Source organism: Neomonachus schauinslandi, chromosome X, assembly GCF_002201575.2.
Source record: "Neomonachus schauinslandi chromosome X, ASM220157v2, whole genome shotgun sequence".
NCBI lineage: Eukaryota > Metazoa > Chordata > Mammalia > Carnivora > Phocidae > Neomonachus > Neomonachus schauinslandi.
In genome coordinates, this window is record NC_058419.1 from 81,046,254 (window position 1) to 81,062,348 (window position 16,095).

Genomic DNA, 16,095 nt, shown 5'->3' on the forward strand with positions numbered 1-16,095 from the left:
TCTGAGCCTCAGTTTCCTGAACTGTAAAGTGAAGATAATGATACTTGCCTTAGAGGGCGGGCATAAGGATTACTGAGATAGTAGATATTAAATGCCTGGCATGTAGTAGGTACTCCTTAAATGAACGCTCTTATAAGAACTGAGATCTGGAGTTATGCTTAGAACTTTGAGTATTTTCTCTGGTTGCCTGAAAAAAAGTAACAATTCCTTCACTTCCCTGCATGGCTTCATGACCTTCTGCCTTCCTCTTTCCCCCTTTAGGTTTGCGAGAGAACAGGAGGCACCCAGCATCCTACCTGGTCCATGGTGGCAAAGCTCTGAACTTGGCCTTTAGAGCCTGGACAAGGAAAGAAGTAAATACACATTTTTCTCTACGTCCTCTAGAGTTCTGCCCTCAATAGGGGCTTGCTTTGCGTAGATGCTTTGGGGAGGTGGAAGAGACTGGGGAGGCTTGTGGGCTCCTGGGGTTAGAATGGAGGACTGGCCTAGGACTTCTTGGATTACATTTTTAAACCTTTCTCTCTGATTATAAAAAGTAATACATGCTTACTCTAGAGAATTAGAAAAAATGCAGAAGAGTATAGGAAGGAAAAACATCACCTGTAATTTTAACACTCAGAGGGAATTAACATTAACATTTGGGTATATTTTCTTCTGGTCTTTTTTATATGCATTTAAGAAACCTGATTGCTATCACTCTGTACAGTTTCGTATCTGAGTTTGTTGGCTTATGTTCATTTTCCTGTGTCCTCAAAGTTCTCCAGAAACATTTAATAGTTAAATGATATTGTTTTGCAGGGTTGTACCATCCTTACCTAAGCACTTGTTCATTGTTGCTTTATTTATTTGGGGGGGTAGTTATAGAAAATCATGCAGTGACTGTCTGCACCAAGCTTTGTCCCTCATCTCTTGATCGTTTCTTCAGGATAGATTCCTAGAAGAGCAATAATTGGCTCAAAGTATATGAAAAAATGTAAGGCCCTTGATGCATACTGCCAAAATGGCTTTTTAGAAATAACACCTATATCCATCTATCCAATTGAATACGAAACAGCTGTAAAAGAGATTAAGGAAGTTTTCTCTGTACTGACTTGGAAAGATCTCCAGAATTTGTCAAGTGAAGGTGTACAACCATGTGCATAATGTGCCACCTTATGTGTTAAAAGGTGTGTGTGCGGGGGGGAACAAGAATTATATTTGTATGTGCTTGTATTTGCCTGAAGACACAATCTGGAGGGATGTAGAAGACAGTAATAAAGGTGGTTACCTGTGGGTGTGGGTTAATGGGACTGATGGCAGGGACAAATATATATTGAGGCTTTTCAATATGTATCTTATTATATTGTTCGATTTTTGAGCTATGTAAACGGATTACCTACTCAAAATGTTGACTTTAAAAAAAAATTTTAAGAAATGGAAAAAAACAGAAGAAGAAATATCGATATGTTCTCTTATGCTTTTGATATTCTTTGTAGACTTTTCCCCCTGTGTACAGTGGCTTAAGGAGACGTTCCAGCCATTGTAGGCTTAACTTGTACAATCTCTCCATTCTCGTTGCCAGCCTTCCCCTCAGATATCCTTGGACTTCATGTTTTGGGCCTTCTCTTCTCCTTGGACATATCTACACCTGGGCCTTAGCCTAGTCTTCTGTTTCTCCATATCCCTCAAGTGTGGCTACCTTGGGTTTCATTTCTGATGCCCCCCCCCACCATGAAGTGAACTTTAGAGGGACTCTGTCCCAGGAACAACAAAAGGGAAGGGGGATGAGTCCTAATTACTCATGCTCTGAGCCAGGATGGCCCCAAATAGCGTGGCCAAAGGGAGCTGGAGAAGAGTAGAACACAGATCCGAGGAGCCCATTCTCATGGACATAGTCTTTTGTGAAATGAAGATGACTTCCATGGGAGGTATTTGCTCCCTCACCTTTCCAGTGCCCCTGGGCCAGGAGGAGGGAGCTATTAAATTTATCCAGCTGGATCACATGGGTTCTCAGACCGCACCCCTGTCCAGCCACCAAAATAGATTCCAGATGGCTTAAAAGAATTAAAGAAAAAGAATCAAACCATGGGAAATAAGAAGGTAATGCTGAGGAAGTTTTATCAGTCCTCTGGATACAGAAGTGCAGTGAAAACTGGTAGAAAAAATCACAAGGGAAAAGCTTGAGAGATCGGTCTACATAAAGATGTAAATCTTGAGGACTCAAAAAGATTGCAAACAAATTAAAAGAGAGACACCCAAGAGAGGTCTCAGCCTGGGTTGCTGTTCCACTTCATTACAAGTGGAGAGACTGGGTTGTCCCCAGGGATCTCCTCCAGGTCTTGACTTTTTGAGGGGTATGGCCCAAGCCCACCACTGAGTTCCTCACACCCCTGGTGTGTGAGGTTTTGCAAATATTTCCTCATAGTCTGTGGTTTGTCTTAACAGCGTTTTTCAAAGAGAAGTTTTAGTTTTTTATTAAGCCCAATTTATCAGTTGTTTTTCTTTTAAGGCTCATGCTTTTCGTATCCTCAGAAATCTTGGTCTAACCCAAGGTCACAAAGATTTTCTCCTCTGTTTTCTTCTAAAGGAGTTATAGTTTTAGATTTTACATTTCAGCCTTTGATCCATTTTGAGTTTGTGTGTGTGTTGGGGGTGGGCGCGGTACAAGATATGGATTGAGGTTCTTTTTTTGCATATGGATATCCAGTTGGTCCAGTACCAGTTGTTAAAGAGACTATCCTTTTTCCATTGAATTACTTTGGTACCTTTGTCAAAAATCAGTTGTCCGTTTATGTGTGGGTCTATTCCTCATGCCTTTTGTTTGACAGGCTCTGCCAGACCACGAGGATGAGATTCCAGAGACAGTGCGGACCGTACAGCTCATTAAAGATCTGGCTAGGGAGATCCGCCTGGTGGAAGTAAGAAGCAGGGGAGCAGGGGAGGCGTTTGGGAAGGGCTCAAGGCTCAAGTGGCAGGTCAGCCTTCTTCAGTTGGCTTGAGAGCTCAGGGGAAGGGTTGGGAAAACCCCACCAAGGACTCTGTTTATTCATTTAAATAATTATTGTGCGCCTCGAGTGTGCCTCACATTGGGCTAGGTGCTTATAATACATAAATAATTCATTGTCTGCCCACAAAGAACTCAGAATCTTGTAGAGGACCCTGGGCAAAGTCCACTGCCTGAGCCCCAGTTTCCTTGTTTCTAAAGTGGGGATAATTATACCTACTCAGGGGTTGTTAAAAGGGTTAAATAAGGTCATACAGGCCGAGCACTAAGGATAGTCCTTGGCACATAGTAGGTGTTCAATAAATTCTAATGGTGGGTCATGGTAGTTGTGGGTGGAGGTCATAGTAGTAGTCGTTGGTATTACTATTTTGACTCAGTCTCTGCATTCTACAAAATGACAGTTCTCCCAGGTTAAACATGATTACAAAGCCATCTTTCAACAGGTGGCTTATACCACGAGGCAGTAAGGTGTAGATGGTAAGAGACTCAGAGAAACTTGGATTCCGGTTCCTGCTCCGTCACTTGCAAGCCTTTCAGAGCCTTAGTATCCTTATCTGTAAAGGGGGAATAACACCACCTTTTCAGAGTTTTAGGCTCAAGAGCTAATGTATGTAGAGCCCCTCGCACAGTGCCTGGCAGAGTAAGTACTCAATAAATGCGAGCCATTGTTATTAATAGACTTTGCAGCAAAGAGAGAACTCGGTGTGGGCTGGTGAAGTAGCAGAGGCACCAGAGGAGAATTGGACTTACGGAAGTTTAAACTCTCCTTTAGCTCAGGAGCTGTCAGTTTCAGTTTAGCACTCAGGCTCGAGGCACTAAGTCTATGCTGAAGGGTGGTCAGAGTGAGCTACTGGGAGGTTGGGCTTCTAGCCTCACCGCCTGCAGCATGTTTCACTGCCTACACCATAGCTTACATTGTCCACCTCCTACCTCCTTTTCCTCCATTCCCATCTGTCAGAATCCTTCAGAGTTTAGTTACAAGGCCTACCTTTTCTCTGGCTCTTTCCACTTAAACCAATTTTGTATATACAAAGCTCTGGGCTCATTAGAAAAGGACTTAGAGATGGATCATGTCTGGTCCACTGGCTTTCAAATGTTTTAAAGTGATGGAACTTTTTTTTTTTTGTCAAATGAGATCTTACCTGGAAGGTCAGTATGCAACCAATCAAAGCATAGCCGCTGTGAATAAGGTGAAGGCAAGAGGCTTCGACTTCCACGTGTTCCTTTTGTTGGCCTTCCACCTACCTCCAGTCTTCAGGGCTCCTCCCAAGAAGTTCAGAGGAGCCACAAGGCATCTCTGAAAACCACCTTTCCAGTCTGCTCCTTTAATGTTGTAGCCGAGCAAACAAGGCCTCAGAGTAGTCCAATCACTTACCTGAGGTCACAGCAGACTTTGGACTAGAACCTGTCTCACATCCCGCAGTCCTTAGCGTTGGCCCCACACCATTTAGTACTCAAGTATTTTCTGTCTCATGCCAGCTGCATTTGGAGTCTTGTCTCCAATTTTGACAGTAGTGCTGGGCTTTTTCTCTGCTCGTCTTCTCCTTACTTGTCAATGGCCGGGTGAAGGAATGCCACCCAGTAAATTCTTGATGACGGACTCGTTGTGAAAAAACTAGGGTGTGCATCTGGATGTGGAGCATCTGGAAGCCACTTCCACGGCAGTACTGCCAGTGCCATGAACAGACCTCTGCTCTTAGCATAGAGAGAACCCTGGAGTAAGCGCTAACCCCGTCGTGTACTGATACTCTTGTAGGATATCTTCCAACAGAACGTTGGGAAGACGAGCAATATCTTTGGGCTGCAGAGGATCTTCCCAGCTGGCTCCATTCCCTTAACCAGGCCAGTCCATTCCACTTCAGTATCCATGTCCAGGCTGTCACTGCCCTCCAAAAGTGGTTCAAAGAAGAAAGGCCTGAAGCCCAAGGAATTCTTCAAGAAGGCAGAGCGAAAGGGCAAGGAGAGCTCAGCCTTGGGGCCTGCTGGCCAATTGAGCTATAATCTCATGGACCCATACAATCATCAGGCACTGAAGACAGGCTCTTCCCAGAAAGCAAAGGTGGGTGCTGGCCCATGGGTTCAGCCCAGCCCTTTTGGGTCCCTTGGAAGAGCAGGGGATCGAAAGGATTGTCCTGTCTTCCCACCTCCCTTAGGGCCCCTGGTGTTTGGCTACCAGTCCCACTCATTTAACAGGCATTTATTGAGACCTTGTCTGTGCTGGGCACTGTGATAGGTGCTGTGACCATAACCCTCAAGAGGCTGACAGGCTCGTGAGAAAGACAGGCATAAAAACAAATGAGTGCAATGAGGTATTGAGGATGCCATAATCAAGGGTGTGTGGGGGACCCTCAGACACAGAGGGGGGATGAGTTTATCCGGGTAGGAGTGATGGTCAGGAGCTCTTCTCAGAAAACATGACACTTGAGCTGAATCTTGAAATGCTGGATGGGAATGACATTTAAGAACATGGCATATGAGTGTCAGGTTGGAGTCTTGAACAGGTCCTTAAGAAAAGCCCTTCTCCAGGGCTCCACCTTGCTTCAAGATTGTGGTGCTCTCCATGGGCACGTGAAGATGCACTCCCTTCATTTTAGGGAACACGTTTTGCAAGATTGATAGGTTTCCCCTGAGGTAGCCATACATTCTCAACCTCCTGTTCTTGTGATCATTGGGGGTGGGGGTGGGGGACAGTGTAGCAGGAGGCCTTGGTTCAGGTGGTTTTAACAGTGAACTCAGCCAGTGAAACCGGAAGGAACTGGTCATCGTGATTCACATGGGAGTCCCAGACAGGTGACAACTGAGCCTCCTCCTTCTGCAGTTCAACATCACTGGTACCTGCCTGAATGACTCAGAGGATGACTCGCCAGACTTGGACCTTGATGGGAATGAGGGCCCGCTGGCCCTGTTGATGTCTAATGGCAGGTGAGGTGGGAAGAAGGAACACAGAGATACTGGGACTGTCAGTGGCAACATGTCGCTGAGACCGGGCATGGAGTTGGGACCTGGGGCTGGGACATGGGTGGGGGAGGGACTGTACTTGGGGAAATACATTATTGGGTATCATTGCTTAGTTCAGAGAACCATGGTAGTGTTGTGGGAGAGGCCTGGAATCTAACTGGCAGTCTGAGAAAAATCTTGTATGAGTTTTAGAAATTTCAGATAGTCAGTGGGTCAGAACCACTGGCAGAAATAAGAGGGGATATAGCATGCTGATTAAGAGCATTAGTTTTTTATATGCCTTTTGCTATTAGATTTTTAGGAATTTTGCAGAAATATTTACACAGGTATGTTAAGAGAAATGTTCAGTGTTTACAGCATCGTTGTTTGTAAATAGTAATTGGAAACGTGTTCATCAATAAGGGTTGGTTAAATGAATCATGGTACCTCTGTATACTAGAATACCATGTAGCTGTTAGAGAGAATGAGTTTAATATCTGTTGGCATGGAAAGGTGTCCAGGATATATTCTTAAGTGAAAAAAATCAGGTTACAAAATAATACATAGTAATAGTCCTATTTTAATTTTTAAAAGAAAGGTTGTGTGTGTGTGTGTGTGTGTGTATGCTTGTGTAGAAAAGTGGCATAGAAGACTTCTTTATTTTTAATTTAACTTTTTTGAAGAGGTTTAAAATTTAATATATGCAGCTTAAAATTGAAAAAGTATGCAACAATATAGAGTGAAAAATTTTATTCCCGCTCCTCCGTGTTCCCCAGCTCCCCTCCCCACAGACAACCAGTGTCAATGATTTTCTTCTAGAGATAATCATACATATTCATGCAAATATATTTGTTATATATTTTATACTTGTCACATTAAACTTATAAGAGTAGTTGTCTCTGGAAAGTAGGATAAGGGAGCCAGGAGAGGAAATTTTCACTTCAGTAGCATTTGAATTTTGTACAATGAGCATGTATTACTTTTCTTAAAATAATTTCTAACAGAACATTTTCTAAAAGAATAAAATAAAAGCATTCACAACAAAAAGCATGGGCTTGGGAATCAGACAGTCCTGAGTTTGAGTCCCAGCTCTGAACATGAATTCACTGTGTGACCTTGGCAAGTTAATTAACCCTGCACCTCAGTGTCCTCATTATAGCTCTTCTGTAGATAAAACTTCTACCCTAGGGTTGTTGGAGGACTAAATGAGATAATGTATGTTGAGTGCTTATCACAGGGCCTGGCACATAGTAAATGCTTAATCAATGGTAGCTCTTACAATTAAAATGTTGAAGATGAAAGATGATGGTGGTAGTGGTGGTGGTGATGGTATGGGTATAGCCAGAAGCTAAGTAGATCATCAGAAGCCCTGAAACATGTAGGGAGGCAGAGGAAGACCATAAGAGGGATCATCTGGACACTCAGAACACCAGACAGTAGCAGTCAAGAGCCAAGTAAAGTGTGAACAGTATAGGAACACAAGTGCTAAGGATACCTGCATAGCCTTTTTGTGGGAAAAGGTCTTCGGATCCCAAGGGCAAGTATAGTAGGTCCACCTGGCCGGGAAATAAGGGACAAGGGAGTGTGAGAGTAGGGCAGATTCTGAAAGCAGTAAGGCTATTCTTGGGGTTTGAGACCTAGTAACTAAACAGTAATAGAGAGACCATTGAGCATTGCCTTGGTCTGTTGTAGGTCTCCTGGGGAGGAGAAAATTGAGAGTCCTAAGGGTCCAGCTTGTAACAGCTGTTGAGGACACGAGACGTTTTCCCCTTTCCCACTAGTCTTCTTTATGCTGCTTCTGTTACCTCCTGCAGCTGCCAGAGACTGCAGTTAAGTGAACCTAGAGAGACAAGATACAGAAATATTTACAGACAATATGATATTACATCTGGGCTTTTCTCCAAAATCATCCAGGGTTTTGCAAGGACTGAGGTGTAGATGAAACAAGATTGGCTGTGTGTTGATAATTGCTGAAACATAGCTGGGTGAAAGGCACATGAGAGTTAGTTATACTTTCATATTTTTGTTTATGTTTGACAGTTTTCATATTTAAAAGTTAATAAAAGATCAGGGTATAGGGGCACCTGAGTGGCTCAGTCATTAAGCGTCTGCCTTCGGCTCAGGTCATGATCCCAGGGTCCTGGGATCAAGTCCCGCATCGGGCTCCCTGCTCGGCGGGAAGCCTGCTTCTCCCTCTCCCACTCCCCCTGCTTGTGTTCCTGATCTCGCTATGTCAAATAAATAAATAAAATCTTAAAAAAAAAAAAAAAGATCAGGGTATAAATAGCTACCATTTATTGAGCTCCTGCTCTGCATCAGACTTTAATTTAGCTGTTTAGTACATTATTTTATTTAGTCCTCACAACAACCCTGAACGGTAAGTGTTGTTATCTCCATTTTATTAATGTGGAAACAGGCCCAGAGAACTTAATTATAAGGTTAGCTACCGTTGGGCACTTGCCATGTGTTGGTCTCTGCATTAGCTCATTTAATCTTCCTAAAACCCTGCGAGGTAGAAGACAGGTCAATTTAATGTCAGCCAATTTACTGAAAGCCAGTTCACCAAATGACTGCTGAATGTACGTATCAAGTATACTGATTTACCAAAAGCTTGTTTCTTTTTTAACTGTAAGGTTTATTTCAGCAGTTTGTACTGGTTAATACTGTTTACCGTATGTAATGGGATTACTTAAGCCATTTTTTCGTTTTTCCCATTTCCTTTATATATTTTTAACAGCTTTTTTGAGGTATACTTTACATACCATACAATTAACCTGCTTTAAGTATACAATTAAATGACTTTTTAGTAAGTTTAAAGAACACGCAACTATCACCACAATCCAATTTTAGAACATTTTAGAACATTTCTATCACCCACTTACACCTTTGGTTCTCTTCCCCAGGCCCAAGCAACCACTAATCTACTTTCTGTCTATAGATTTGCCTTTTCTAGACATACCATATAAATGGAATAATATAATGTGGTCTTCTATGTCTGGCTTCTTTCACTTAGCATAATGTTTTTAGGTTCATCCATGATGTAGTGTGTATCATTAATTGGTTCCTTTTTATTTCTGAATAGTACACCATTGTATGGATATACCACATTTTGTTTATTCATTAACTAGGTGACGGTTATTTGGATTGATTCCACTCTTTGGCTGTTGTGGATAATGGTGCTATGAGCATTTGCGTACAAGTTTTTGTATGGATGTACGTTTCCGTTTCTCATTTAGGAGTAAAACTTTGGGTCACATGGTAACTTTATGCTTAACTCTTTGAGAAACTGCAAAACTTTATTCTGAAGTGTCTGTACCACTTTACATTCCCACCAGCAGTATCCTGGCTAACAATTGTTATTGTCTGTCTTTTTTATTATAGCCATTCTAATGGATATTAAGTGGTATCTCATTGTGGTTTGGATTTGCATTTCCCTAATAACTAATGATATTGAGCATCTTTTTGTGTGATTATTGGCCATTTGTATATCATCTTTAGAGAAATGTCTATTCAGATCTTTTGCTCATTTTTAAATTGGCTTGTTTATCTTATTATTGAGTTCTAACAGTTACTTAAATGTTCTGGATACAAATCCTTTCCCAAGTAAATGATTTGCAAATATTTCCTCCCAGTCTTTGGCTTGTCTTTTCATTTTCTTAGTGGTATCTTTTGAAGCACAAATGTTTTGAATTTTACTTATCCCAGGTCATAAAGATAGTTTCCTATATTTTTTTTCTAGAAGTTTTATAGTTTTAGCTTTTACATTTAGATCTAGGATCCATTTTGAGTTAATTTTTGTGTATGATGTGAGGTAAGAATCCACATTCATTTCTTTGCATGTGGTATCCAGTTATCCAGTTATCTCAGCACCATTTGTTGAAAAGACCATCCTTTCCCCACTGAATTGCCTTAGCATCTTTGGCAGAAATCAGTTGACTGTAAATTAAAGGGTTGGTTCTGGACTCACATCTGTGTTCCATTGATGTGTATGTCTATCTTTTTGCTAATGTCACACTACCTTGACTACTGTTGCTTTTTAGTAAATTTTGAAATTGAGCAGATAAGTCCTCCAGCTTTGTTCTTTTTCAAAATTCTTTTGGCCATATTAAGTCCTTCGTATGCTTATATACATTTTAGTATCAGCTTATTAATTCCTATAAAAGAAATTAGCTGGATTTTGATAGGGATTGCATTGAATCTATAGACCAATTTGGGGGGAATTGCCATCTTAACAGTATTGAATGTTACTGTCTTTATGCTCTCCTTCTCTTTCTTTTTAGTACCAAGAGGGTAAAGAACTTATCCAAGTCTCGGCGAGCCAAGCTCACAAAGAAGGCAGACAAGGCTAGGCTGGTGGCAGAACAGGTGATGGAGGATGAGTTTGACTTGGATTCAGATGATGAACTGCAGATTGACGAGAGATTGGGAAAGGAGAAGGCGACCCTGATAATAAGACCAAGTGTGTACCTGTTCTTTCTTGTTCCTTTCTTGCCCATTTCACATGTTTTGTGTCCTCTTGATAGACCAAAGGCCTTAGGCCTGAGCTTGTTGACATTCTGACTTACCAGCTCTTTAGGCTTCCGTGTATTCTTTGCTCTAGAGAGTTATTTATAAACCAGTTCCTAACCTCCCTAAATTAGTTGTCTGTGGTCATTACTTTTAGGAAAATTATATTCTTTTTTCCCCTGGATGTTTGGCTCAGATGCTAATCTTAGCTTCACAATATGTGCATTTCATTATTTTCTAGAATTTCCCCGAAAGTTGCCCCGTGCGAAGCCTTGCTCTGACCCCAACCGAGTTCGTGAACCAGGAGAAGTTGAATTTGACATCGAGGTAGGAGCCTGCCCTGTTGTCTGGTCTTCTGACATTTTGGTTAGAGAGATAGAAGACAGATTGTCATTCTAGTTGGGGCGGGGGGTCGGGAAAGATACCCTGTGCATTCAATTCCTAAAATATTTATTAAGTGAAAGATGGTGTGCTAAGTACAGGGCAGCTGAGCATATAACAGGAAGACCATAATTGAGTTGAAATATTTTAAAAATCCTTTAATGCAGGGTAGAATAAAAGGCATTGTGATGTAGCAGAAAGAGTATCTGATTTGAAATACCTGGTTAAGACCTTACACAACTTATTACTTTCCTGAGCCTTAGTTTCCTTACGTGTAAAACAAGTTAAAATACCCACCTCACACACACGCACAAAATAATAATACCTACTTCACAAAGATGCTATGGAGATTAAAATGAAAGAGTGGGTATTCTGCTTAGGACTTGGTCTGTATTTGGTGCTCAGAAGATACTAGCATCCCGAGTGAAAATGTCAACACTGTACTGGGGCCTTACCAGACCAACCCTCAGCAGCTGAGATGATATCCTCTTTCCCCAACAGGAGGACTATACAACAGATGAGGACATGGTAGAAGGGGTTGAAGGCAAGCTTGGGAATGGGAGTGGCGCTGGTGGAATTCTTGATCTGCTTAAGGCCAGCAGGCAGGTGGGGGGACCTGACTATGCTGCCCTCACGTGAGTACTGGCTTTGATCTCCCCTTTCCAGGTGATCAGACAGCACACTCTCCCACCCCCACCCAAAAGGCTAGATCAGCCAATCAGCAGATATTTATTGAGACATTTAAAGGGACAAAGAATTAGCAAGGGCATTCGGGCTGAAAGAATAAAGTAGACATGAAATCCGTCCTGAGGAACTTAAGATCTGGCGGAGAGTAGATGTATAAACTTCAAGGGGGATTAGTTTTGAGTTCTTTGGGAGTTGGAAGAGGGGCTAGAAGAGTCATGGAAGGAAAACTGGGCCTTTTCTGGGCCCTGTTTTTTTAAAAAATGAAAGAATTCAGCATGGGTGAACAGGAAGGGAGGTGCACCCCTCTTTTTGCCACCTTCCTTGCTCTCTGTGGAAAGACTTGGGGCAAGAAGGACTGGCTTTTACATGAAAACAGTCTTTGGTATACTATCTTGATCTGTTGGTTTAATTTCTGGTTTCTCCTCTAGAATGGTCCTCTCCTTCCTCCTACCCTAACCCCCGTAGCTATTGTCCCTCCTCCCTGACTATTCTGATGACTGGTTTCCTCCAACAACTAGAGAAACTCCCTCAAGCATTTCTCCTCTGTCCCTTGCAGCGAGGCCCCTGCCTCTCCCAGCACTCAGGAGGCCATCCAGGGCATGCTGTGCATGGCCAACCTGCAGTCTTCATCATCCTCACCAGCTACCTCCAGCCTTCAGGCCTGGTGGACTGGGGGCCAGGACCGAAGCAGTGGGAGCTCCAGCAGTGGGCTGGGCACAGTGTCTAGCAGTCCTGCTTCCCAGCGCACCCCAGGGAAGCGGCCCATCAAGCGGCCAGCATACTGGAGAACCGAGAGCGAGGAGGAGGAAGAGAATGCCAGTCTGGATGAACAGGACAGCTTGGGAGCATGCTTCAAGGATGCAGAGTATAGTAAGGGCAGCCGAGCACTTGGGTCCAGGCCAGAAGTGCTCCCCCTAGCCCCAGTCTCAGACCCAGTCCCAATCCAGGACAGCCTGTGACAATAATGAGCAAAGACCTTGCCTTAAGCTTGATGCTCACTTTCTCTGAGTCATGTTTTCTTAATCTGTAAAATGGAAATATCTACAGGTTGATGTAAGAATTAGAGATGATGCTTCTACAGAGCACCTGGCACATTGTCTTGCTCATGGAAGACCCTCAGAAAATAAAGATTTATTTATTTATTAGAGAGAATGTGGGGGGGAGGGGTAGAGGGAGAGGGAGAGAGAGAATCTCAAGCAGACTCTGCGCTGAACGTGGAGCCCAACACGGGGCTCGATCTCACAACCCTGAGATCATGACCTGAGCTGAAATCAAAAGTCAGGCGCTTAACTGACTGAGCCACCCAGGTGCCGCAGCTATCATCCATTTTTTTTATTATGTTCAGTTAGCCACTGTATAGTACATAATTAGTTTTTGATGTAGTGTTCAGTGATTCATTAGTTAAGTGTAACACCCAGTGCTCATCACATCCACTTTTAAAATTGTCTAACCTTCTTTGCTGGAAACTCTTTTTTTCAAACTCTCTTGCCTGTTTTATTTCCATCACTTCCACTTCCTTCTCTGTTGTTTGGTTCATCCCTTGCAAAGGTATATAATGACCTTTCGGCGGGCTTTTTACATTTAAGAGATGACCTTTTTTTAAGCTAAGATTTATTAAGTACTACATTATATAATGCACAGTTTTGTGTAGTGCAGCAGACTTTAATGTGGGTTTTAATATTATTTATTTAAATTCAATTAGCCAACTTGTAGTACATCATTTGTTTTTGATATAATGTTCAATGATTCATTAGTTGTGTATAGCACCTTTAAATCTAATTGCCTAAAATTTGAACAAGACGGAGAAAGCAAAAGTTACCTTTGACTAATACTCTTCTTTCTCTGAGGAAGGTTACCCAAAGGTAAACTGTTATCAGTTGATACATCCCTTTCATTTTCTTATACTTACAACCACATGTAGACACAAATACAGTTTTGTGTAGTATTCATGGTTCTACAACTTGCTTGGACATCTTTCAACATCAGTACATAGAGATCTATCTACTTCATCAGTACATTGAAATCTACCTGTTGTGTAGTAGTCTATAGCATAGATGTGCCATCATATTTTTAACCATTCCCTACTGATTAACATTTAGGTTGTTTCTCATTTTATAGTTTGACTAACAATGCTGCAGTGAAAATTCTTGTAAATAACTCTTTGTGCCCATGTGCCCGCTAACATTTCTGTAGGGTGCTAGACCTGCTAGGTTGAACGGTATGTACAAAATAAATGTTAACAGTGCCAAATTCTCCTCTGAAAGGGCCAGTGTATGAGCAGTGTATGAGCCTTAACCAGCAGTGGATATTACCAGTCCTCTTGATTTTTGGAAATCTGATAGCAAAAAATGGTGTTTCAGTTTGTTTTATATGTTTATTGGCTCTTCTTTATTTTTTTTTTAATTATTTTTTTTAAAAGATTTTATTTATTTATTTATTTGACAGAGAGAGACACAGCGAGAGAGGGAACACAAGCAGGGGGAGTGGGAGGGGGAGAAGCAGGCTTCCCGCCGAGCAGGGAGCCCGATGCGGGGCTTGATCCCAGGACCCTGGGATCATGACCTGAGCTGAAGGCAGACGTTTAACCATCTGAGCCACCCAGGTGCCCCTTTTTTTAAATTTTATTATGTTATGTTAGTCACCATAAAATACATCATTAGTTTTTGATGTGGTGATCCACGATCCATTGTTTTCGTATAACACCCAGTGCTCCATGCAGTATGTGCCCTCCTTAATACCCATCACCGGGCTAACCCGTCCCCCACCCCCCTCCCCTTTAGAACCCTCAGTTTGTTTCTCAGAGTCCATAGTCTCTCATGGTTTGTCTCCCCTTCTGATTGCCCCCCTTCATTTTTCCCTTCCTTCTCCTAATGTCCTCCATGCTATTCCTTATGTTCCACAAATAAGTGAAACCATATGATAATTGACTTTCTCTGCTTGACTTATTTCACTTAGCATAATCTCCTCCAGTCCCATCCATGTTGATGTAAAAGTTGGGTATTCATCTTTTCTGATGGCTAAGTAATATTCCATTGTATATATGGACCACATCTTCTTTCTCCATTCATCTGTTGAAGGGCATCTCGGCTCTTTCCACAGTTTGGTTATTGCGGACATTGCTGCTGTGAACATTGGGGTGCATATGGGCCTTCTTTTTTTTTTTTTTTAAAGATTTGTTTATTTTAGAGAGCAAGCGAGCACAGGGCGGGGGAGGGGCAGAGGGAGAGGGAGTCTCAAGCAGACTCTGCACTGACGGTGGAGTATGACGCAGGGCTCGATCCCACAACCTTGAGATCACAACCCAAGCCTAAATCAAGAGTCGGCCACTTAACAGACTGTACCACCCGGGTGCCCCTTCTTTATTTCTTTTCTGTGAATTAATTCACTCAGTCTTTCACCCATTTTTCTATTAGGATGGTGGGTTTTTTTAATTGATTTGTAGTTCTCTATGTAGTCTAGATTTCTTAGAGTGTTTTTTTTAATATATTCTGGAAATGTTGCAAAATGTTTTCTTTTAGTCTGCTGCTTGTATTTTAATTTTAGTTATGGTATCTTTTAGCATGTAGATTTCAGTTTTTGTGTAGTTACCTTTATCAATTTTTTTAATGTTTTGTGAAAGAAGATTCATATATTTTTACCAAAAACCTGTATAGATGTTAAAATTTTATCTCTTTCTCTGGAATTAAGTTTTATGAATTATGGGAGGTAAGAATCTAACTTAATTTTTTTCCATATGGTTAGTCATTTGCCCCAAAACCATTTATTCACTAGTTCATCATTATCCCCCTGGTTTGAAATTCTTCTTTTGTCATAAACTAAATTCCCATCTGTATGTGGATTTGTTTTTCTACTCTGTTCCCAGCTCTCTCACTTAATAGCTGTGTGACATTGGGCAAGCTCTCTGTGCTTCTCTGTTAGAATAGTACCTACTTCACAGGTTGTTGTGAGGATTAAATGAATTAATATACATAAAGCACTTAGGACATTGCCTAGCACGTGATAAGTGCTATGTGTTAGATATTATTAATATTTTTCTGTTCTCTAAAATTTGTCCATTTCTGTTAGGATACCACATAGGTTAGTTACTATAGGCCTTGTATCTCGTAGGGCAAATCCCCTCTGCAGAACTTGCATTAGACCTAGGGAGGGCACAGATTTCCAGCAAGCCCATCATCTCTGAATGGAGCTGTGATTGGTCTTAGGGGCATGCCACGTTCTCCTGGCCACTCACCTTAACCTTCAGCAGTCACATCAGCCTACAGCTAAAACATCTGCCCCTGGTCTAACTACTCCCCTCTGCTTCCTGCTTTGCCCAGCGACATGAGAAAGGCAGTTTAATAAGGAGATGCCAACCTACTTGTTCTTATTCTTCCAGACTTTCTAGGCCATTATTGTGTTTTTTCTATTCCAGATGGATTTTAGAATCAGCTTGTCAAATTCTATGGAAAATCCTTTTGGGATTTTTTTTTTTTTATTATTATTAGGATTGCATGGCATTGGTAGATTTATGGAAACCATCATCTTTCATCAGAGGCCTTTCTGCTATAATAGGATGTATGTATTCTTGAAAAACTTCGTGTCCTGAAAACTTGTACACTAAA

At 41.8% G+C, this 16,095-nt stretch overlaps 1 protein-coding gene across 2 annotated transcripts in view; it reads left to right on the forward strand.

The window, feature by feature from the left end:
• Positions 1 to 16,095, forward strand: part of PHF8 (PHD finger protein 8) — a 91,097-nt gene that overhangs the window by 36,522 nt on the left and 38,480 nt on the right. Inside the window, exons 11-18 of one of the 2 annotated variants that reach the window (XM_021699214.2) lie at positions 262 to 353; positions 2,808 to 2,897; positions 4,740 to 5,042; positions 5,802 to 5,905; positions 10,201 to 10,379; positions 10,668 to 10,753; positions 11,309 to 11,442; positions 12,051 to 12,364. In XM_021699214.2, coding sequence (XP_021554889.1) covers positions 262 to 353; positions 2,808 to 2,897; positions 4,740 to 5,042; positions 5,802 to 5,905; positions 10,201 to 10,379; positions 10,668 to 10,753; positions 11,309 to 11,442; positions 12,051 to 12,364 — 1,302 coding nt within the window. The remainder of the gene's footprint in view (positions 1 to 261; positions 354 to 2,807; positions 2,898 to 4,739; positions 5,043 to 5,801; positions 5,906 to 10,200; positions 10,380 to 10,667; positions 10,754 to 11,308; positions 11,443 to 12,050; positions 12,365 to 16,095) is intronic. The other variant, XM_044911961.1, reaches the window with a different exon arrangement.